The sequence below is a fragment of the Chaetomium tenue genome, assembly GCF_020726465.1.
Source record: "Chaetomium tenue strain MPI-SDFR-AT-0079 chromosome Unknown F5144scaffold_1, whole genome shotgun sequence".
NCBI lineage: Eukaryota > Fungi > Ascomycota > Sordariomycetes > Sordariales > Chaetomiaceae > Chaetomium > Chaetomium tenue.
In genome coordinates this window covers 4,859,947-4,882,483 of record NW_027117329.1, presented here as the reverse complement: position 1 = coordinate 4,882,483, position 22,537 = coordinate 4,859,947, and the positions used below count along the sequence as shown (strand labels likewise).

At 55.6% G+C, this 22,537-nt stretch overlaps 9 protein-coding genes across 9 annotated transcripts; 4 read left to right on the top strand and 5 right to left on the bottom strand.

Moving 5' to 3' along the window:
* Positions 1–196: 196 nt before the first annotated feature.
* On the bottom strand, positions 197–3,428 carry F5144DRAFT_589244 (uncharacterized protein; the record flags this gene model as incomplete). Its single annotated transcript, XM_066790019.1, has 8 exons — positions 197–847; positions 914–1,757; positions 1,805–2,058; positions 2,110–2,195; positions 2,251–2,548; positions 2,610–2,918; positions 3,003–3,232; positions 3,308–3,428. 8 exons carry the CDS (start codon positions 3,426–3,428, stop codon positions 197–199), a joined length of 2,793 nt encoding a protein of 930 aa, XP_066649170.1.
* Positions 3,429–4,703: 1,275 nt separating this feature from the next.
* F5144DRAFT_589243 (uncharacterized protein) lies at positions 4,704–5,781 on the bottom strand (the record flags this gene model as incomplete). The annotated part of the gene is made up of 2 exons (XM_066790018.1): positions 4,704–5,343; positions 5,399–5,781. 2 exons carry the CDS (start codon positions 5,779–5,781, stop codon positions 4,704–4,706), a joined length of 1,023 nt encoding a protein of 340 aa, XP_066649169.1.
* Positions 5,782–5,987: 206 nt separating this feature from the next.
* On the bottom strand, positions 5,988–7,083 carry F5144DRAFT_65139 (rRNA-processing protein CGR1). Its single transcript, XM_066793028.1, has 3 exons — positions 6,847–7,083; positions 6,643–6,788; positions 5,988–6,575 (listed from the first exon to the last, which is right to left on the bottom strand). The coding sequence occupies exons 1-3, from the start codon at positions 6,920–6,922 to the stop codon at positions 6,435–6,437; spliced, it is 363 nt and encodes a 120-aa protein (XP_066649168.1). The 5' UTR covers positions 6,923–7,083; the 3' UTR covers positions 5,988–6,434.
* Positions 7,084–9,139: 2,056 nt separating this feature from the next.
* F5144DRAFT_65120 (uncharacterized protein) lies at positions 9,140–12,287 on the top strand. The gene has a single exon (XM_066793021.1). It carries the CDS (start codon positions 9,299–9,301, stop codon positions 12,155–12,157), a length of 2,859 nt encoding a protein of 952 aa, XP_066649167.1. The 5' UTR covers positions 9,140–9,298; the 3' UTR covers positions 12,158–12,287.
* A 235-nt stretch (positions 12,288–12,522) lies between these two features.
* Positions 12,523–13,579, top strand: F5144DRAFT_557603 (ubiquitin-conjugating enzyme/RWD-like protein). Its single transcript, XM_066788039.1, has 2 exons — positions 12,523–13,107; positions 13,183–13,579. The coding sequence occupies exons 1-2, from the start codon at positions 12,933–12,935 to the stop codon at positions 13,500–13,502; spliced, it is 495 nt and encodes a 164-aa protein (XP_066649166.1). The 5' UTR covers positions 12,523–12,932; the 3' UTR covers positions 13,503–13,579.
* Positions 13,580–14,186: 607 nt separating this feature from the next.
* Positions 14,187–15,360, bottom strand: F5144DRAFT_598292 (Anp1-domain-containing protein; the record flags this gene model as incomplete). Its single annotated transcript, XM_066790931.1, has 2 exons — positions 14,187–14,207; positions 14,263–15,360. The coding sequence occupies 2 exons, from the start codon at positions 15,358–15,360 to the stop codon at positions 14,187–14,189; spliced, it is 1,119 nt and encodes a 372-aa protein (XP_066649165.1).
* Positions 15,361–15,796: 436 nt separating this feature from the next.
* Positions 15,797–17,866, top strand: F5144DRAFT_557600 (proteasome complex subunit Rpn13 ubiquitin receptor-domain-containing protein). The gene is made up of 4 exons (XM_066788038.1): positions 15,797–16,143; positions 16,206–16,275; positions 16,344–16,860; positions 17,116–17,866. The coding sequence occupies exons 1-4, from the start codon at positions 16,093–16,095 to the stop codon at positions 17,639–17,641; spliced, it is 1,164 nt and encodes a 387-aa protein (XP_066649164.1). The 5' UTR covers positions 15,797–16,092; the 3' UTR covers positions 17,642–17,866.
* Positions 17,867–18,192: 326 nt separating this feature from the next.
* On the top strand, positions 18,193–19,779 carry F5144DRAFT_608739 (uncharacterized protein; the record flags this gene model as incomplete). Its single annotated transcript, XM_066791604.1, has 2 exons — positions 18,193–18,477; positions 18,657–19,779. The coding sequence occupies 2 exons, from the start codon at positions 18,193–18,195 to the stop codon at positions 19,602–19,604; spliced, it is 1,233 nt and encodes a 410-aa protein (XP_066649163.1). The 3' UTR covers positions 19,605–19,779.
* On the bottom strand, positions 19,780–22,289 carry F5144DRAFT_557597 (cytidine deaminase-like protein). The gene is made up of 4 exons (XM_066788037.1): positions 22,055–22,289; positions 21,780–21,962; positions 20,237–21,719; positions 19,780–20,187 (listed from the first exon to the last, which is right to left on the bottom strand). Exons 2-4 carry the CDS (start codon positions 21,926–21,928, stop codon positions 20,032–20,034), a joined length of 1,788 nt encoding a protein of 595 aa, XP_066649162.1. The 5' UTR covers positions 21,929–21,962; positions 22,055–22,289; the 3' UTR covers positions 19,780–20,031.
* Between the last annotated feature and the right edge of the window lie 248 nt (positions 22,290–22,537).

The following is a 22,537-nucleotide window of genomic DNA, read 5'->3' as shown; positions in this document are numbered from 1 at the left end:
TACTATCAAATACTACTAGTAAAATGTCATGGCAGTCACCCCAGTGCATGTGTGTATACTCAGGTCGACTGACATGCCTCCTCCCTGTTAAAAGGAGAAAGTCAAATCCATCCAACAGACTTCCAGCGCGATGTAAGATGACAGCACAACACCACCTCTATCCCTTTGCGCCATGCCAGCACACCTCTCCGTCTACCTACTCAGCCAGCACCATCCGCAGCATAACCAAGAAGTTCTCCTTCAGCTTATGGACCTCCTCGACCTCCGGTTTGGCCGGTTCGCCCGCGTTCCGGCGCAGCCGGGCCTGCCTCCTCGACCTGCGCTTGCGCTCAGCGTCGATGGGGTCCATCTCATCCTCCTCCTCAGCCTCAGCCTCCTCCTCCGAGTCGTCGTCGTATCCCATCTCCGCCAGGTCCTCTTGGTCCAGGCCAAAGTCGGCCGACTGAAACGTCAGGGCGCCGGGAACGGCCTCAACATCGCCCGGCGCGCCCTCGGCCGCCATCTTCTGACGCGTCTTGTCATGGTGCCACTTCTTTCGCGCTTCTTGCCAGGCGATCAGTTTGTCGATCTCGTCGACCGCCTTCGCGCGGTCGACGACGCCGCTGCTGGTGGCGCCCTCGAACAGCGCATTGATGTCGAGGCTGCCATTGGTCGGGCCGTGCCGGAGGAATTCGAGGATTCCTTCGATCCAGCCCATCAATTGTGTGAAGAGGCCGTTGTCGTGCGTGTGTACCTCGTGTACGAAGCTGTAGAAGTGGTGCTCGTGCCGCTGGCAGAGGTCGATGAAGGCTTGCACTGTCTGGTTAGGATCTGCGGAAGCGTCTTGCTCGCGGCATTTGTCGACGACCTGGTTATTCTGTCAGCTTGGCTGCTCTGGCAACAGTGGAGGCGAGTTAGCCAGGCGGGAACTCACCTGGATTAAATCATCGATGAAGTGGGCAAAGTCCGTCACGCTGTTGTAGACGTTGGCCGACTTATACACCCTGACGAGGGGCTCGTAGAAGATGGTGAATAGGTCTCGGAACAGCTGTAGAGTGACGGGCTCCTCGATGAGACTCAACATCATGGCCTTATCCCTCTGTCGAATGTAGAGCTTCTGGAGCTGCTTGAGGTAGGAGAAGAGCTGGGCGCCCTGCCGCAGTTCTTCATCGACGTTCTCGACCGCGTTGTTGAAAGCCACGTAGGCATTGTACAGCCGCCCGATTTGCTCCGGTTCGAGCGCCGGACCAACGAGTTCCGACCTAAGGATGGCGACAATGACGTCGAGGTCCTCGCTAATGGCTTCCTCCCTGATCGCCTCCTTGACATGCTCCTCGGCATCCGTGAACGTCTTCAGCTTCTGGACAAAAATGGGGTCGCCGATCTTCTCGCCCAGCGCATCGATCGATCGCTGAAAGGTCCTGATGCCGTCGTGGAGCGTCATAGAGAATATGCGCTGCATTAGAGACCTGGTGCCGAAAGGTTGAGCCAGGAAGATATCCAGGATGCTAGACATGACAGCTGCTGGGTTGGCTATCCGGATCGCATTTTTGATGAGTGTGTAGGGTATTAGGGAGTGAATTCGTTTCGCCTGGGCGAACAGCTCGGGCGAGTTGTCCTCGGCGAGGAAGAGGTGATAGATGGTGGCTGCCACTTCGATACGCAACCACTCGGCGAACTTTTGATACTGCAAGCTCAGATCTTGAATCGTTTCCTTCTCACGGATCTCCTGAAACAACATGGTCAAGCCATTACGCTCCACAATATCCTGGCGAAACCTAGAAAGGGTCAGCAACTAGTAGATAAATTGGTCCAAGCCACGTACTGTTCCATGTAGACGTCCAGCTCGGCCGCGCGCTTCCTCGCAACCTCGTAGAACTGCTTCTGCTCCTCCACACGCTTCTTGTCCACGTGCTTTCGGCGGATAATATCATCATTATCCTCGTCGTTTAGTGTTACCGGATCCGCTAGCAGGAACTCCTCCATGGCCTTAGTATTGGCGATTTGAGGGTTCTGCAAAAGGGTGCGCAGGAAAGCACGTAGTGAGATTCTTTGGCTCTCTCGCCATATGACGACAGTCTAAAAATGTTAACGAAGATTCCAAAGCATAGTCGAGCCGGGAGACAGTACCTCTTGGGGTTTGGGACTCAGGAGGGCTGGGCTTGACGGTCTGCCATCGACAGAGTTCCGAGGTGACCGGTCACCCGAGCGATGGTCTAAGTGGTGAACGAGTAAGCAGCTGGTAATTCTGTTACTTTAAATGAAGCTGACCTTTTACAGACAACAGCCTCGAGATGGCGTCGCTTTGATGTCCCGGGCCGTTCGGCGCAGGGCTATTCGGGATCTGAGTTGAGACGGACGAGATGGACGATGTCTCAGAATTATTCCCACTATAGCTGCCGATGATACTGGGCGCTGTCGAGTGTGACTTGTTCTTATGGGGAAGCGGCGGGAGGACCTTGCCCGGCAACTCGGTACGCAACCTCTTATGCAAACGAGCAAAGTCACCGTACCGTCGTCCCACGAAATGCTCTTGCGCATTTTTCCTTCTTACCCGGAGAAGGAATTCCTTCACATTGTAGTTAGCAAACAGCGCCTACCGCTTGTATCGGTTGCAAGATAGGACCCACAGCATGCTTGTGTTGCCTTATTTTTCGCTTTTCGGTAATGATCCGAACGCCAGCGACGTTGACATCCCACCCGTTTAAGTAGTTACCTTCGGGCAGTGTGGAGAGAACACCGGTGTCAATCGCGTTGGCATCGACGATCTCGAGCTCGGAAAACCTAATTCTCTCTTCGAAGCCGGAGGATGTCGGAATTCCAGATACCATCATCAGTTCCACCATCTTCTTCGCCTTGGTAGCTAGCTTCCTTCGCTTAGTCTCTTCTAGACGGTCTTCAGAAGACGATATGTTTTTGCTCGCAAACGATTCTAGAAACTGGACGGTTGCATCGCATGTTAGCTCCCGTAGATTTCTCTCGAGACCATTTCTCCTGAACCAGCAGAAGAGATCCAAACTTACCACCTGCAGCTTGTCCTGCCAAAACTCTTTCTCCTTCGCCTTGTCAAGGAACGGAAATTCGCGGACATGGTGGACGAAGATGTATCTGAGGATCGGCAGCTCGGAATCAAGCGGCGAGACCTCCCCGAACGAGGACTTGAACGGTGCGCCGAACCGCCGTAGCGCTGTCGGCGAGTTGAGCTCTGAGACCTCCCATGTCACTTGTTCCGACACGAGCTCGCGCTTCAGATCTACGACGCAGCGCTGTCAGTCATATTTGGACAAGCAAGGCTAAGACGAGAGGGGCCTGGAGAGGATTAACGAACAGTGTTCTTGTTTCCCTGTCAAGCTCTGGTTTGACGCAGGTGCTGATGCCGTCCGCACCGGGAGTTCCATCGCCTGCGCAGGCTGTACCTCGTTGGATTTCGAGGTGTTATTGGAAGCCATTGTCAGGATGGGCCGAGATGGCGAATGCTCGGAAACTCTAAGGGTAGTCTGATTCTCAGGGCTTGTTCTTGTAGGTTATATCCCGGCTTCTTCAACTCCGGAGTGACCTCGGGATTGCGAGATCTTGGGTGTTGTTGATGGCGGGGCAGATTCAGGGCCAGTCCGTTCGGGCAGGAGCCAAAAAAGTACCTTGCGAGGTCCGCGCTTGCACTGTGTGTGCCGCCGGGTCGGGTGTTTGTGCAGCTGCAAGGCGTCTGTGTTTCGGCGCTTGTACCAGACAGAAACTGCGAACCAACAAGCCAGTGAATCCGTCAGGCCAAGTGGGAGGTGACCAGGTACAACCCAACTTGTCGATAGAAAAAGTGTGGTGTCAGTTGGAACCAGATTACTGATAAGTAGTTATTCCTAGGTAGCAACGGTGCGGCAGACTACAGAAGAAGAACCACCCCGCAGGCCGAGATGCAGATCAACGCCCAGGCGGTTAACTCGGATGGTTGTCGCCTTTTATTTATCCTTGATGCTCCGATCGAAGAATAGTTCCAAGACGGGCTCGAAACGGGGTACTTGCGACTCCCAAGACCCCCCAAGACCCTAACACTCGGCGGTGCTGGTGCATCCTCCCAGAAACCCGTCTTCAGGTGGTCTGTGAATGGCCAGTGGTGGGATGCTTGCGGCAGACCAGCCTAAGCCCTGCTGGCGCCCGATGACGCATCTAGCAGTTATGTGGGTGGCGCAGATCAACCGAGCTGCCCCGGTCCCTGATGACGTCTGCTTGGCATTCTTTCCCTGCAAGCAGCCAAGCCATGTCTCCGGCAACTCGATCCCCGATGCCCGATTCCCGACAGCCGAAGGCTCACAAGTTTTTGTTGAAGCGGAAACGGAGATGGGATTGTGTAATTCGTATCCGTGCGAGAAAACAGTCACGGTGGGACCCTGAAAGACAAGCCAGGGTTTCGTTGCTCTTCCCGGAACTGCCTGCCGATCGTGTTTCATGCTACCCGAAACGGAGGCCCCCACAGCAGGGGAATGGAGTTTGGTCTTTGTTGGGGCGAGAATTCTGAGAGAGGAGGAGCAAGAGTTGTTGGAGCCACCCCTGTACTTTGCTTTTGTGAGTTGGGATGGGATTCGGCCCAGAATTAGAGGGTCGTGTGAAAGAAGACCACAAGAGCAAAGAGGTTGGATTGGTATTATTACTATATGTTGTCTCTTGGATAACGAATGGTGGTAACGCAACAAAGGAAAAACTGTGACGGGGGACTCCCTAGATGCGCCTACCTACAATTCATCGAACGCCCTGAGCATATCAGATGTGGGAGAAGAAACGCCGGGGAGATCTGTATTGTTAGATGGCCAGCTCTTCTCCTGAGGCGTTTTTGCGTTTATCCCTGTGGCATCCCTGAGACTGTTCAAACCCTCGCTTGCAACGCGCGATACCGTTGTTTCTGGACTGTCAGGCGCGTACTGGGAGCCGATGAAGAGCGAGAGAACCAGAAAGAAAATGACGGATGTGACGACCCAGACAACTTTGAGACGTTTCCTCGTCTTCTCCTGCCATTCCCTGTCCGCGCGCTCCCAGCCCTCGATCCGCACACTCACGGTGTTGACCCGCTCGCCTAGCGACCTGATGAGCTCCCGTCTGGATTGGATGCGACCCTGAAGCGACTCTATGCGCTTTTGCTGGTCCTCAAACTGGCCAAATGTGTTGAGCTGCGCGCTTATGTCTGTGACCAAATTGTCTGCCTCGGTGCTGAAGCTGCTGTTGAGCTGCCGGGAGCGTTCGCAGAGCTCTTTCAGTGCTATAACCGTGCCTTGTAGCGAGCCCAGCTTCTCTAGAAACCCATAATACGTGTCGTCGAGCTGTTTCGTTGTCGAGGTCGCAAAGCACTCAAGCTCGGCTAGAGATCGTTGTAAGCCACTAGGGTAGCGGTCAGCGCATGACTCGGTTGACGGGGAAGAGCTTGCGTGCTAACCTCTCTCGTGCAGCAGCTTTCTGCTGCTCCTTGGCTAGTCCGTTGACCGGCCCATTATCCTTTGAGGCCGCCTTGGTGGTCGCTGGCATCACTTCATCGGCTGACGCATACAGAAGACTCGTACGTCGGCTGGCGCTCGGAGTGTGAATTGGGGTCACCCCCTCGGACCGTGACCATTCGAATGAGCGGCTGCCTTGCACCACGGGTATCGCCGACTGCGGGGCTGGGGTGCGCGAATCCCGCTCGGTCTCTCTTGCTGCGCGATGCGAGTGATGGCGATGCAGGCGGATTGGCGACGAGATCTCGGAGATAGACCTCTTTATTTGATGTCGAGGGCGCCCCGGCGACGACGCTTTGGATGCATCGCCGCCATTCTGGGACATGGTCCTCCCCGCTTCCTGGCTGGACTTATGGGATTGGGTTGGCGGGCCGTACGACGACACTAGCAAGAGGTGAGGCGTGACTAGAATTGGACGGGAGGTTGCGAAAGTCAAGTCAGGCGACCGCCAACACAGGTGGGGCGGCTGGGCGGAAACCATGAATGGCATAGCGGCATGTGATCATCAGCCACGGCGCCCCAAAACCGGAATTTGAAGAGGCTCGGCTAGAGCTATTTGTAGTCTCCTGATTTTTGTCTTGCGTATACTTTATTAACTCGGCAGGGACAGCATGGTCTAGATCTTTTCTCTCAAGACCCCGACCGGCATCCCAGCAGGCCCTGCATTCGTTACTCCTGAATCAGGACGCCTGGCCTATGTATGTAGTGTAGAGATAATCAGGCTTTGTCCCACTTCTTCGAGGCTAACCCCTCGATGTTGCTACCCGAAACAATTCCGCGGGCATATACGTGGAAGCCGGGTGGGTGAACCATACTGAAGCTGCCAACCTCTTTCCTTTGACAGGGTCTTCATGCATCCTCCTCCAAGAGTGCCACATTCTGGCATGTGGCTTCATTCCAGGTTTCATGCCGTACCTGGTACATGAAGCGGCTTTATGCGCCGCTGCCAGCTGATGTACCGTTTACCGAGGCGCCAGATCATGAGTTGAGGACCTTATTGCGTTTCTCCTTGCGCTTCAACCGCTCCAGCCGCTTTTTGTGCATCTTCGCCGCCAACAGCTCATATCGCTCTTTCTCCGCCTTCGCCGTTCGCTTCTCTACAAGAGCTTGCATACGTCTCTGTGGAGATGAGTATTAGCCTTGCGTGGTCACTTGTCGATATGATGTTTCTCAGCGAAATGCGCACCTTTCGCTCGGCTTCCTTTTCTTCTTTAAGCTCCTTCTCTTTCGCTTTTGTAGCGGCTTGCGCAACTCTCGTTTTTGCTCGCTGCTCATAGGACGTCAAGCCGGACCCTGGCCGGAAAGCCTTTTTGGGCGCGTGCCATTGCTTGCCTGGTGAGTATAATTTAGTACGAGGAACCAAAAGCCGTGTAGGTGGTTTTGAACGTACCGTTTTTCCGCATCCCCAGAGGCTTCGTCACCGCTGCCTCGGGCGCTTGTGCGCCATCAACTATTGTTGTGGACATTTTATGCTTGTTGAATTGTGGTTGTCTTCTAGTGAAGACCCCGTCGCTAGTGCTCTAGCGAAAGCGGTCAGGTTTTCCACTTTGCGACAGCAGAAAACTGGGGGCAGAATTGCGAGCGGTGAGAGGTGCTTTGCGGGGTCACACTGGGGCTAGCTGCGGCTGTTCCAGAATGAGGCTGCGTGTCCCCACATGGACCGAGTTGCCGACAGACCAACCACAAGCCGACCTAACTTATTGAGCGCCATTAATTCGAGGTACGAGTTAGTTTGTATTATGAAGACCCGAAAGAAGGTGTTAAGTTCAATGCCCTCTTGTTATCTCGGGTCCATCTCAAGTACATAGCTGGTGAATACCTCAAATTAACCGTCCCAACGTCTCGGTTTCGTTGTTATGCAAGCTACTTTTACTTTTGCATCCGCATCAAGTTTTGTCGACTCTTTTGATGATTACTTATCTACCAAGGTAGCTTGGTAGTTGTGTCGCCTCGCGGTTGATTGGGAAACTTGAAGGGATTGGTGAATTACACCCTTTTTTCGCATCGGGAACGTTCACAGATGGAACATCAGCGTGGCGGGAGTAATCTGTGGTGTGGCTGGACCGCAAATTGCCCAAAGGAAGAATTGCTGCTTCTTTGGCTTGGTTGTGAAATCCGAGGCCTTGTTCCGGTAACGCATTGTTTTGGGCGTCGTATTGTGAACTAATGCAGGGGCTGACTGGAGTGGAACACCGGAATCCATAATTTACATTGGTTCTACTCGGAAATGACTGCGCACTGCCGAGCATTCAGGAGTGGGTTCTTCAATCGTTCCGTCTTCAGCGCAGCAAAATCAAGCAATTGTCTTGTTTGACCCATTTGAATGAAGGAATTTGAAGTTGCCGCCCTCGGGTGCGCAAAAGAACGGAGGGCGCCGCTGGCCATAGACATTGACCTATTTACGAATATACATCGTTCTCAGGCCCGTTAGCCACGATGACAGTCACGCCGACACCAGGCCCTCGCACTTGAGGTATACGGAGCGAGGTGTGCGGGAGAAAAAAAAAAAAAGGCGATCGCTGTCCTTTCCTTTTGGAAACATCACCACACTGCGGATTTTGCTGTGCCGTTCTGAAGAAGGGCTACTGCGAAGTGCGGATAGGATTTGAGCCGTGGGGTTGCATTTGGACCCCCGTGCGTCAGGGGCAAGTCCTGGTTGTGGCCACTTGCAACGGAGATCTGGCAGTTCGCACTTGCGGGGTACCCGACGCGCAAGATGCAATGGGGCGCAGACCGTCGCGCTCCTTGTTGATGGTCATCGAGAAACAAAATACGAAATATCGTCAGTGAAGATACCTGGGGCGTAGATCCTAGCGTTTTTAGGTGTCCCTGGCGAGAACAGACCAGCAGACACCGGGCTGCGAATGCCATCTGAAATTGGGCTGACCTGGCGCCCCCAGCTTGCCGAGCGGCTGCCGCCTCCGTGCCTGGCTCGAGCCCCCTCACCTTCATCTGGGGCACTGCGACATGCAGTCGCATTGGGGGTGATCAAGGAATCGCAGTGCATTCGGAACGTCGAATGTTGTGATCTCCATGGGCCGAAGTTAGCTGTTGTCTGCGAATTCGAATTCGGCAATTGAGGGCGTCGGTTGACGTTTGCGCAACCTCAAAAAAGGGAAGAAGAACCGCCTTTTGGCACAGTATTGAAGCTGAAAGACGGGAAACGGGCCGGGAGGTTCGAGAGGACAGGCAATGGTGGGCGCCGTTCCTGCCGCTTTTGGCTCAGAAGGACCCGCACTCACAGTGTTAATGTTACCCCCGCACATTACAAGGCCCATTTCAACACAACGCCCAGGTTCTCCGTCCTCAACCCTTCCTCCTTTCGCATCACTGCCCTCAACTTCATCGACTGCCCGGCAACCCTTTGGTCCAATTCCGGCAGCAAATCGAGAGATTTGCTCTGGCTTTGGCCGTCCACTCCTTTGATACCTACACCGTTAGATTCGTCTGGAAACAGCATTTGGTTGCCTAATTCTCCAGGTCTTTTGCAGCCATACGGACTCGTTTCTCTGAATGGTGCGTAGGTTGTGGTGCTCATAGCACGCCGCGACGCCGCCCTCAGAATTGTGACGTCGCGTACCGCGCAGCTCACATTTTTTTGCACCTGGGCCGTCGCCGGCTCATTTGGCTGTCGCTAACACTCCCCAGATTCGAGACTGCAATTGATTTTAATCGTTTAATTCTCACAATCGGCTGAGCCTCGACAACTTTCTCGACTGGCTTCGAATCGCTACCCACCGCAAGCCTTTCCACCGGTCGACGTTTATACTCGGCATTTTTCATGTCATTCGCATGCCACTAAGTTGCCATTCGATTCTGGTGCCGCAGAGCGGCTTGAAAAGATGGCAACTATTGGCCTCGATATGCTGATTGACCCTCCCTCACCGGACGGCCCTGAGCCCGGGGAGGCGCTCTACCTTTTAGAGCCCTCGACCATAGGCGAAACGGCTCCCCACGAGGGTCCTTCCGATTCACAAGCATCTCCGCGATCGAACCCGCCTCCCCCGAATCCACCGTTCGTCTTCCCGGCGCGACCAGCCTCTTCTTCTGGGCCGACTCCGGTTCTTCGGGCGGCCGGTAGACGCCCACGATCTGCGATTGAACCCCGTAGCGCGGTAGCAAAAGCGAGTGTCGAGGATGAGAAATCGGTTCCGCGATCGCCAGCTTTGCCCGCCTTTTCGTTCAACCCTGGTGCCTCCCTGCCCTCAACACCGGGACTGGAAAACATGTTTCTGAGCCCCCCGCAGTCTCCCTCCGCGCCCAATTCCCCTCTGTTGACCGCGACTCGACCTGCTGGCCATAGACACCGCAGAGGCGGGAGCGAGTTTGTTGGTGGGAGCATCCGGGATGGTGAGGCCATAACCGTTCTGAATACCAGCCCAACGAAGTCGGATAGCGGTATGGCTTCGCCCATGCTACAGCCTACTAGGCCCCGCAGAGGCCATGCCCATCGCCGGTCTGCTGCCATCTCCAGCCATGACCTGTCTTCAATCATCGCCCCACCGCCAAACCCGAGCGTGAAGGAGAACAGTGTCCCGGCGAGTCCCGCCCCCGCCGAACGACCCGCGGTTCAGGGCTTTCATGTTCCCCAGAAACCGACCGAAGTTGCTAAGGCGGTGCCTGTGCCTGCTCCAGAACCCGCTGCAATCGGACTCGACAACCCATCGCCGCCTACCACGGAACTTGAGCACACTCCCAAGGCTCTGGCGCGAAACAGGGTTGGATTTTCGGATACTTTGGAGTACATCCCAAGGCCGCTCTCGCTAGTGTCGACAGATACATCCAGCACAGTTACAGCGAGGCCCGGGCATTCTCTTTCGGGGAGCATCTCCTCCGTAATCTCCATCACAAATGCTGATCGCGAAACGGGCCCATTTCCAGGTTCGGCTCCCGGTCAGAAGCTGATCGAGAGTCGGCCTAGTACAGCAGGGGCTGTCATGGAGCGGACTCAGAGCGCTCAGGAGCAGGATCCAGCTCTTCGTTCTCCGAGAAGACGGGGATCGATTCCTCTTTTGGGCTCGCTTCCCCCTTCCATCCCCGTTACGCCAGCCACTCCGAGCCCGACAAGATCTACCAAGAAGTGGTCATTTTTCAGAGTCGACCCTTTTGTCACGGGCTCACCAACACGAGCCCAGCCAGATAGTCCTCGCTCTACGATTTCGCATTTGAGCATGGCGGAACCCAGCGCCGCGGAACGCGTTACCGAAGACGTGCCGCCTGGATTTGCAGAATGCCCAGATACTCCGAAGCCCCTGAGCAAGAAGAGGAGCAAAAAGAAGAAGAAGGTCAAGACTTGGGCAGGATCGATTTTGTCCCGCAAAGGCAAGCATCGACCCGGCAAGCAGAAGCGCAGGGCGCCGACTCCACCTCCGCCGCGTCCTCTTGGGGCAATGGACAATGTGGAAGACGGCGAGTTGCACATGTCTCTGGAGCCGGAGCCTTCCAGCCTCCCGTCATCCGAGAATGGGGACTGGGAAACGTGGACTTTCCCAAAACCCACCCAAGACGAGGACACGTCGTACCAGATGATCGACCTGGACGCGGCTCTAGGCCCTTTCAACACCCCTTTGCCACGCAATCTGGAATGGGAAGCTGCACAAAAAGCAGGGGGGCTCACCAAGAAGCAGCTGCACAGCGCTGCGGGCATGAGCCGGTTTACTGGACCCGGGATGCACTATTACCATAGACGGGCTGAAAGCGCACCGGAACTGGTGCCGTTCGAAGGTGGCCGCTTTGGATTTCGGCGGTTCGGAAGCAGCTCCACAATGGCTGACGTGTTTGAGGAGGACGAGGAAGAGGAGGAAGAGGATTCGTGCGACTCCTCCACTGGAGCATCGACACCCGCTGCCGGAACCTCAATCGCTGAGAAGCCGGAAGACGTGGTACAGCCTGAGGAGCCGTTGCAACCCGTCCAACAAACCCTGGCTAAACCAGACAACATTGCGTCGCCTTCAATTGAAGGCAACACTGGGCTGAGTCATCAGATCGACGATGGGGCGAAGTCGGAAAAGCCGACGACAACCACCCCACTCCCCAACATGAGCCGCGATGAGGTGGTTCTCATTGAACCTCCTCAGTATTTGCCTGATTATCCGGAATCGCCTGGCGACAATGCCAATTCCGGTTCCGCAACGCCTTCTCCACGCCATGTTTTCCGGCCTAAAGATCTGGCTCCCGTCGAGGTCAGCCCTCTTGACCTTCCGGCAACGTCGCTGGGTCCTGTTAGCCCGTGGTCCATGACCCAATCCTCCGCGTTCCCCTCCCCAAGATCGCCCATGTCTTACGATGCGCAATGCATCTCGACAGCGCCATCATCGGTTACGGAGGATAACTTCCATTCGCTGCTTATGGGAGAACCTGGCCCGGAAGTGCGGATATCCGTTGATGATATTCCGTCTCTGACGTCCAGCAACTCGACCATGACAAGGGACAGCCTCTTTGCGCAACACCCGCAGGCAAGGCATCCGCCGTTGAACGAACAACCGAGACCCGCCTCCTTTACCTCGACTGCTTTCGGTCGGCGGCGTTCAAGTCTGGCGAGCCTTAGCCGCCTCATCAACAGCTCACATGGGGAACGGAGCAAGTTATCGATCGAAGTCCCGATGGATAGCGAGCCGGAGAAGAAGGCTAAAAGCAGCAAGACCAAACGACTCAGCCGAATGATGCAATTCTGGAAGTCAAACGATGGCAACACAGCCTGAGAATCGCCGTTTCCTGGCGCATTCAGACGAAGTCTAAACTACGGAGATGCAGTTGTAGGATTATAGAGGGGTTTGGGGGTTAATTTTGATGTCTTTTGGCGTTTCTGACGGCAGCATGAAGGGCAAGGTTACATGAGATCAGGAACAAACAATCTCAACTGCCAGAGTGCGCCACGGGTTTGATGGCGGCTGGGAGGATATGATGGGGACGGATATATGATTTTTTTCAGGCGGCAATGGTTCGGATTCTCAGGACATATCATTTTACATGTCGTACCATGAGGTAGCGGGTATATCCCGAAGGAATAGCAAATTGAGGCCGACATCCATGTGTCTTTTTAACCTTTGACATTGCCGATTTCCATATGGAATCCCAAGTGGTGCTTGACTGGTTGCTCCGACGGCTGTTGGTGGTGGGGCGGCAGGGCGGCTTCGCAACCGCCCCACTGTGCACGCTGCCTCGGCTCCGAACCCATCAACGCGCCCAACCAGCCGCGCGTGGCTGATCGTGTTGTCGAGTCCCAAGTCGAGGACCGGGCAGGGGTCGGCAAGTCGGGAACCTTTACCACACAGCAACGACGAATCATTGACCCCCCAGGAAACGCCACGGACCTCAATCTCCAGTACCTCATTCCCAGAACTCCCAAATCTCCCGACCTTGGTCGAGTAGACGAGTCTTGCCTATTTCCTCACCGAGAAGGAAAAACAACATTGCAAGACTAGCAACTGCACTGCACATTCATAAACAACGAGGTTGCGAAACCGGTCCCCCGCGATGTCCTCGGTCCCCCGCGGCGCTATGCGCCGCCTGCTCAAGGAGCTCGAGACGTGGAACAAGACCGAATCGGTCGACGAACAGGGCATCGAGCGGCTCGGCCCCGTCGCCGACGAGGAGCTGCTCACCTGGGAGGCCGTCATCAATGGCCGGGGAGTTGGGTGCGGGTATGAGAGTGCGTAAACATCTACATGCATACATACATAAAACAACACAACAACCAACTAACCAACTCCCCAACCCCCTCCAGACGGCCGCTGGCTCCTACAGATCACCATCCCGACCGCCTACCCGATCCAGCCCCCGCAAATCCGCTTCGCGACGCCCATCGTGCACGCCAACGTGGCGCTGCAGACGGGCGAGATCTGCCTGGACCTGCTCAAGGACGCGTGGACGCCCGCGTACAGCGTGCTCGAGTGCGTGCGCGCCGTGCGCATGCTGCTGAGCGCGCCGGGCGTCGACTCGCCGCTCAATATTGATGTGGCGGCGCTGCTGCGGGATGGGGATGTGTTGGGGGCGAGGAGGCTGGTGGAGTTGTGGGTGGAGGAGGAGAGGTATGAGGGAAAGTGAGTAGCTACCTACCTACCTGGGCGCACAGTAAGAGGGGGGGTTTGCTGGGGTGGTTGTTGAGGGGGGCGGGAGGCGAGGAGGCTTGAAAGTCTGGAACAGGTGGCTGGGAATACGTGGGCATATATAAAGATTTGATATTTGAGGGCATGGAAGCTGGAGTTGGACTGGTCACATGGTGGTTGGACTGTTTCATTATTTTACTGTTGATACTGGGGCTACAGCGACACAACACCACCGCATACCGAAACTAGCGTTCGCTTAGAAATGATGCATAATAATGATACCCATCCCATTGCTTCAGACCTCTATGTCCGCTCAACGCCATGCTTGTGCCTTTTAACACGGCCGCCTGCCGGCTATCAGTGACCGATGCCTGCCCCAAAACGTCCAACCAAGCCAAAAACTAGGCCGCCACGTTGCGCCCGTTACCGTCAACGTCGCACACCGACTGTATCGTACAAGTCTGAAACACAGTCCTTGTTGGTTGTTTGACCAACCCTACCCTTGGAACAAAGTGGTACAACACTCGTGATCGAGGGACATCCCAAGGCTGTTGTTACTGACGGGCTAAAGCTTCAATTGCCAGCCTGCCGTACTCTCAGAGACCCCCATCTATTCAAGTGAAATGGTCACTGCTCCGCTGCCACCATCAGCCGACGAGTAGTCCAGCTGGACTATGGTACATCACTCATTGTAGTGATAGACCTGGTTATGTTAGCATGACGTGTTCAAGGTTGACTACTGGTGATGGTCACTCTACCTTATAATTAGGGAGGCCGACGGGTTGCCAACCTAGCCTCTTGGACATCTTTGCAAAACCCTCTGTTTCGATCAGGTTGTAGAAGGCAAAGGGGGGGAACATAGCACCGTCTCGGTGCACGTCTGCCTTCACCAAAAGCGCAGCGCCGCCAACGCCGTCCAAGGGCATCTCCTCATGCAAAAGACCGTCCTCCTTGGTCATGTAGGCCATCAATGTCCGGAACGTTGCCATCTCGGCATAACCCTCCAGCAGGATGTCATCCGGGTTCATCTTCTTGGCCATGTCCAGCGCGGTCTGGCTGTCCTGCCAGTTGTTGAAGTCGTAAGGCCGCTCGTCCATCTCCTTCTTGTCTTCGTTCCAGAAGCGCTGAAAGCAATTGGGCGCCATGATGGCCTGATCGTGACGGGCTAGATCTTGAATGATCGTTGGCGGGGTCTCGACGACATCGGCATCCAGCCACAATATCCACGAGGTCGCCGGTCCAAGAGTCGAAAAGAGCAAGGAGTTGCGGGCCTTGGCCATGGCCGCCCGCCGGGCCTTCTGGTTCTGCATCTTGTGGCGCTCCTTTTCGTCCTGCGATACGAGCGGCGGGTCAATATCCTCCCGCAGGATGATGATGCTCTTGAACCGGTCTTTCTCCGGTCCGTACAGCTGGGCCTTGGTGATCCTCTTCTGCAACTCCCTCGTCGCATCGTTCCCTTCTTTCGTTTTGGGCAGGATGAAGCCGAGGGTGATCAGCTCGTGGGGGTACTGCAGCTCGAGGATATTGTCCCAGTATCCTTGATAGAATCGCGCCATTGGCGTCAAAATCAGGACGTTCTCGCGGTTCTCGAGCGGTTCGGGCGTGGTAGTGACATTGTTAAGGTCATAATGTGCGACGGGCGGCGGTTTCAGCTTGCCGCTCCCAGTCGACTTGCGGAAGGGAGAGGTCGGCGGCGAGAGTGGGTGAGATGCGGCCGTGGCTTTGCGAGAAGCGGAAAAGTCGGGAGTCGAGGAACCTATTAAAAAGTATAAAATGAAAATGCAGAGGGCTACGCCAACGGCAAGAGTCGCTGGGCTCGTCTTCTTGAGACGAACCGACCCCATGGGACGCGCCATGGGTTCGTCGAAGATGAATTAGGAAAAACGACCCATAGAGCTGCCAACGGTGCGCCGTTGATGTCGGGAAAATGATCTCTTTGCGCCAACAGTCGCCCAAGGAGGGTCGCAACAAGGCGGCCCGGTAATGCAACCAAGGGTTGCCCGTCCACGGCTGTGAAGGGCTGTAGGTGGTGCTGTTGGTGGTGCCAGGGGTCGATGGAATGAATGGGTTCAAAAAAAAAAAGGACAAAGTGACAATCGCCCGAGCAGGTGGTGCTGGCTTCTTGGTGCACAGTATTCGTATCAAATGAGATTAACCCCCCCTGTCTCGCTGTAAGTGCCCGTATTTTTGCGAGTCAGGCCACCCGACCGTGTGATGAGCCCGAGATCAGACTCAAGGAAAGGGATTTATACGAATACCAACTAAATTATCTAGACGGTATTCAAAGCAATGATCTTTTGTCGAAGTACTCCGTAGCTAAGTTGGAACCTCAAACTTTGATCTAAAGGTACATTAAGCCCACCGTAGGCAGCACAGTATTTAAACAGTGCTTGGCTCAGGCAAGCGAGCTGCGTCAACGACCGGCAGCCTTACCAACGGCAGCTCACCCACCACCAACCCCAAAGCTTAAGCTTCAGCACGCAAGTCCGCCGCCTTCCCCGAACGTCAAACCCGACAGCCTTCCTCCATCCACCTCGCCAACCCCCTTTTCGTAACTAAAATCACGGCGATCCGCCCATTTCGCAACGATGTCAATAACACCAATTATTACGTTCAAGGCGGGCATGTGTGATGTCGATGTCAGTCTGCCTTGGCCCCCGTGCCCCTCCATGATGTTGTCGCCCGCTAACGGGATAACCAGCAATCCTCAAAACCCTTCAAGATCAAGGCCCAGGCTACACCAGGCTACATCTATCTCTATTCCGAAGATGGTATGATTACAGCCTTTCAACCCCCCAACGCACTCCCGACCCGCAAGCTGACTCCCCGCCCCAAACAGACCTCATCCACTTCTGCTGGCGCCCCAGGTGGACACCCCTCGACGAGCCCGATCTCGACCTAGTCATGGTCCCGACGGACGGCAACTTCGTCCCATACGACACCCGCACGCCGAGCAACCCATCCTCCAAGACCAACGGCCGCATCTTCGTCCTCAAGTTCACCTCCTCCTCACAGCGCCATCTGTTCTGGCTCCAGTCAAAGCCCCAGGGCAACAGCGGCGACCCTGCCTGGCTCAGCCCGAGGGACCTCAAGATTGGCGATATTGTGGACAGACTGCTGCAGGGCGAGGAGGTGGATGTGAACGAGGAGCTGGGCTCGGTTCACAACAACAACGACGACAGCCGGCGCGACGCCGATGACGACGAGGACGAAACGATGGAGGATGTAGAGGGCCATGCTGGCGCGCATGCGCACCGCCGCGGCGGCCACGGGGGCGCCGGCGCTGGTGCCACCGGTGGAGACTTCAGGGAGGAAGGCGAGGATGCCAGGGAAGGAGGGGGAGACGGCGCGAGAGCGTAGGTGACCATTCTCCCCCATTTGACGCGGTACCCGGGTGCTTTTTGGCTCGTACATGATGGTTGTTTCTTGCTGCTGCTGGGGAGTGGGCCGGATCTGGCGCATAGCATTGAGCCTCTTTCCAGATAGCATGTACATCCTAGAGACCCGCCAGCACGAACAAGGCGGGAAGAGAGAATGAGAAACCGGCATTGTCTCATTTCTTGGCTCGCAATTCCCAGATGTCCTGCACATATGCTGACTTGTGTTGGTAGGGCGAACAACGATGCTGCTGACGTGGTACGGAACTTTCTCGACTCCCTGAAAGGCGCCCCGGGGCTAAGGAGCAGCCGGGCCGAGGGCAAGGCTTACCCTCTGCTGAACGACCTCCTCGAGACCTCCACGACTATTTCCATGCTCGACAGTGCTACCGACGAGTACGTCGACAACCTCCTGAGCTTCCTGCCCCCGACGGTGTTGGTTTTGGCCCAGCAGGGGGCCAACGGCAACGCCATCGAAAGAGAGCCGAGTGCGGAATCAGTGGAAGCAGCCAAGCAGGCCCTGAGCTCGAACCAGAAGCGTGCGCTTCTTAAGCAAGTGCTTCGCAGCCCGCAATTCACCCAGAGTCTGGCGAGCCTCACAGTTGCGCTCAGGGACGGCGGTTTGCCCAGCATCGCAGAGGCACTGGGAGTGGCAGTGGAGAATGGCGGGTTGGTTAGGGGCGGGATTGTGCCCCTAGGTGGTGGCGATGCCGTCGAGGCTTTTGTGGAGGGTGTGAAGAAGACGGTGCAGAGGAAGTGATGGGGTTATCCGGCCTGCTGACCGGATCCAAGACAAAGAGATTCGTTGAAGCGGATGCCAGTCACCATGTATAGCCTACCCATAAGGAAAAGAAGCATAGCACCTTGACTCTGAGCCCTATTTTGAGGGTTCATAACAGGAACAGCCATTACGCTTTACCCAAACAGAGCTATTCAAGGGATTAGTTTGCGAACAAAAATAATCTCGAGCTGCTTGTTAAGAGGACCTCCTTCTTAATTACACCCTGAGATAAACATCCACCCTTTACCCCGATAAAGTAGACACTTGTTCAACTCCCCAATTTTACGGCGACAAACTGTTTTTAGGACAACAATCAAGCCCTGGGACAGTTCACTTTCAAGCCGTACCCGCATCCCCCCCTAGGTAGATTATGGTTCTCGATGCTTAACCCTAACCCCCGCCGTACCTCTAACACTGCGTCATTCACATCGGCTACCTAGCTAGCTAGGTAGCTTCACCTTGCATCCTCCACAATCCTTCTCGAGAATTGTGTTTCTCACCCAACATCCAACCAACACCAACACGGAAAGATGGCAGCAGAAGCCGAGTACTGGTCGTTTCCGACCAATCTAGAAGAATTCGACCAAGATGAGCGCATCTCGTATTCCAAGCTCGACAACAAGTACATTGCCGTGCAGGACGATGGCACCGAATTCGAATTCGACGAAGGGCTCAAGCGTTGGATCCCCATGATCGACGAGGCCTTGATTGAGGAACAGCAGAAGGGGTACATGATGCCCAATGTCGATGAAGAAGATGCCCTGCAAGGATCTACGCAAGGGAGAAAGAGGAAGATAGACTCGAACGATCGCGAGGTAAGCTGCGCGCGCATCTGCAGCCAGAGCCGCCCCGCACGCCGCCATGCCCTCCTCCTCCCACCATAGCCCACCACATCAAGAGAGTTATATGAGACAAGAACAGCCCCGAACGCTCGCGCGCGAGATCCGGGAAAGACTGACCAGCCGCTTGATGTTACTTTCTGTTTGCGCGCCAGCAGGGCAACAACCACAATAGCAAGGATCGTTCGTCCAAATCCGCAAAACGGCATGGAAACCGCGGGCCGCCCCAGCCCAAACAGAATACGGCCGTCTATGTGACTGGTCTTCCGCCCGACGCCACGGCCGAAGAGGTGGCCGAGCTCTTCTCGCGCAAGTGCGGCGTCATCGCCGAGGAGATCGACAGCGGCCGGCCGCGCATCAAGATGTACACAGACGCCGACGGCAACTTCAAGGGCGACGCCCTGATCGTCTTTTTCAAACCGCAATCTGTCGAGATGGCCATCATGTTGCTCGACGACACAGATTTCCGCTTCGGGTCGTCGGACACCCCCAAGATGCACGTCCAGGCTGCCGACATGAGCTACAAGAAAACCAAATACGACGGGGCCGACGCCAAACCAGGCGAAGCCAACAATAACAACAACATCACCCGCTCCTCAGATGCCTCAGCCGCCGACAAGCGCAGCAACCAAGACAAAGCCAAGATCATCAAAAAAACACAAAAGCTGTCCGCCAAACTGGCCGACTGGAGCGACGACGAGCACGCCGACGGCGACCCCGTCACCGGCGCCCCCGCCAACACAGGCGGCGGCGGCAGCAGCAAGCACGACCGACTCGTGATCCTGCGGCACATGTTCACGCTGGAGGAGCTGCGCGAGGACCCGACGGCGATGCTGGACATCAAGGAGGACATTCGCGAGGAGTGCGCCAAGCTGGGGCCCGTGACCAACGTGGTGCTGTACGACGAGGAGGAGGAGGGTATCGTGAGCGTGCGCTTCCGCACGCGCGAGGCCGCCGAGGCCTGTCTGCGCCTCATGCACGGCCGCGCCTTCGCGGGGCGCATCGTCGAGGCCTTTTTCGCCACGGGGCGCGAGAAGTTCCGGCGCTCCAAGGGCGAGGTGGCCGGGCATGGGCGGGATCAGGGGAGTGGTGATGAGGATTGATTATGTTGCGAATAATGGGTTTGATTTACGGTAAGGCCGCCCAGGGTTGCGTCTCGTCTTGGGATTTTAGCGGCCTGCGTTCCTCTTCATTGTGCTCGAGTTGGTAGCCTAGACATGGAACAACTCGGCTCGTTTCATCTAGGTTTGTATGAATAATAATCGGTTCATCTCATCATATTTTTTTCAACTTTTACTCCTTGCAATCTAATCAGGCATATGTCCACTTGCATCTCGAGGCTGAGTGATGAATATCAAAGTCCATTCCGTATCTACCCTCTAAAGTCAAGTGTTGAACTTTTCCATTCCCAACGCAAGCCGCCGTAAATTGTCGTCCTCAACCCATGTGATGGTTCCTTCCGTATTGTACATCGAGCCTGAAAGATCAAGGGGACGGGGTATCTAAGTCAATCTCTCGGAATTGGTTCTTTTAGTGGTGAAAAAGTCGGATGCCCTGCTCCACGAAAGTGATACCGTGCTTCTCGGCTGTCTCGAAGACGGGCTGGTCGTTCTGGCTGCCGCCGGGGGCAGCAATGTACTTGACGCCGGAACGAGCGGTGCGGTAGACGTTGTCGGTGAAGGGGAACTGTGCATTCGTTAGCTTCTGGTTATTGGTAAATTGTGGAGAGACATACGAAAGCATCGCTCGACACGACAACGTCGGTCAGCTTGCTCATCCACTCGTCCTTCTCCTCCTCAGTGAAGGCAGCCGGGACCTCCTCAAAGGCAGCCTCGAAAAGCTCGCGCTCCGCACCCTTCTTAGGGAGCTGGCCGCTAACGAGCAGGTCGATGGCGTTGCTCTTATCGGGGCGCTTGGTGCCCTTCTTCCACTTGATGCCGAGAACACGGGGGTGGAAACGGAGCCACCAGTTATCGGCCTTGTCACCCGCCAACCGGGTGCAGTGGATACGCGACTGCTGACCCGCACCGAGACCAACGATTTGGCCTCGGGCGGCGTAGCAAACCGAGTTGCTCTGCGTGTACTTGATGGCGATGGTGGCGACGGTAAGGTCGCGCAGGGCGCTCTCGGAAAGAGGGCCGGCATTCTTGGGAGTAATGATGTTCTTGAAGGACTCGGGGGAGATCTCAACATCGTTGCGGCCCTGGGTCAGGTTGACGCCGTAGACTGTCCGAGTCTCAGTCTTGCTGGGCTCGAACTCGGGGTCCATCTGGAGGACCAGGTATCTACCACCCTTCTTCTTCTTGAGAATCTCCAGAGCAGCGGGCTCATACCCAGGGGCGATGACACCATCGGAGACCTCCTTGGAGATGATGCTCGCAGTGGGGACATCGACAATGTCGCTGAGAGCGATCATGTCACCGAAGCTGCTCATGCGGTCGGCGCCTCGGGCGCGAGCATAGGCCTGGGCGAGGCCAGAAGTCTCAATACCGGCAATGTCATCGACCATGTAGACCTTGCGCTCGTCGGCGTCTAGGGGCTCGCCAATGGCGGCGCCGGCGGGAGAGACGTGCTTGAAGCTGGCCGCGGCGGGCTTGCCGAGGGCCTTCTTGAGCTCCTTGACCAAGGCCCAGCTGTTGAGGGCGTCCAGGAGGTTGATGTAACCGGGGGAGCCGCCCAGAACCTTGAAGGGAATGCTGCCCTCCTTGACGTAAGCCGAAGCGGGCTTCTGGTGGGGGTTGGCGCCGTAGCGGAGGGGGAGATACTGCTGGCCATCGGCGGCGTACTGCTTACGGAAGAAGTCGGAAATAGCAGCGTCATAATCGGCAGTGTGCTCGAAGGCCTTCAGCGCGTACAGCTTACGGCTCGACTCCTTGATCTCGCCGGCCTCAAGCTCCTTCAGGAACTCAGCATAGTCCTTGGGGTCGCTGAGGATGGTGACGCGCGAATGGTTTTTGGCAGCCGCACGGATGAGAGTGACACCGCCAATATCGATCTCCTCAACAGCCTCGGGCACTGTGACATTAATCTTCGCAACGGTGTCCTTGAAGGGATACAAGTTGCAGATGACGTAGTCAACCTTGTCAATGTTCTGCTCGGCCAAGTCCTTCTCGTCAGAGGCAAGGTTGCGAGCCAGAATACCGGCGTGGACGGCGGGGTGGAGAGTTTTGACGCGGCCAGCAAGCATCTCGGGGGCCTTGGTAATGGCGGAAATGTCCCTATGAGAGAATCATGTTAGCTCGTTCTGTCTGAGCGCATATCGAAACAAAGGATCGTACTCGACGGGGAAACCCGATTCCCGGATCATCTTGGAGGTGCCGCCCGAGGCCAGAATGCGGACATTCTGCTGGACGAGGCCCTTGGCCAGGTCGAGGAGCCCGGTCTTGTCATAGACCGAGACGATAGCAATTCTCTGGTGGTCAGCCATCGTGAAGCAGCTATTTGGTGTTATGAGAAGCAAACTATTTGTTTTCAAAGTCGTCAGTGCTTGCTTGCTTCTACAACTTTGACCAAACCGGTTGCTTGGATTGGACCCGACTCCAGTGTAACTTACAAGGTTTATCCACGATCAGTTGGGATCGTGAGTGGACTACCAAATCAACTGCTGAAAGTTGTGGGTGGTCTCGAATACCAATTCCGAAACTCGAGAAGATTGGCAGTTTCCCGAGTAAGGAAAGTTCCCGGAACACGTTTCTTAAAAGAATTGAACCAGTTTGGCAGGAGCGAGGGGCTGAAATGTTTGCAATCGCTCCTTCCCTTATTTCCCCTAACTATCAGATGGAGGGGCAACTCGGCCGGGATCGGGGTTGCGTCTGCCCCGCACGCCACTTTTTCAGTCCTGCACATGCGTGGGTAATTACCGCACTAGCGCACTGCAGTTGACAAAAACCTACATAATAAAGAGCTTCCCCCACTGCATTGCGCGAAATACCCTACCCATTTTACACTCGTCAGATTTTGCCTTGCGAACGCCCGGCGGTTGTGCATGAGAAATGCACCTTCTTGGTGATGATTTTTATCGCATCTTCCACGCCAC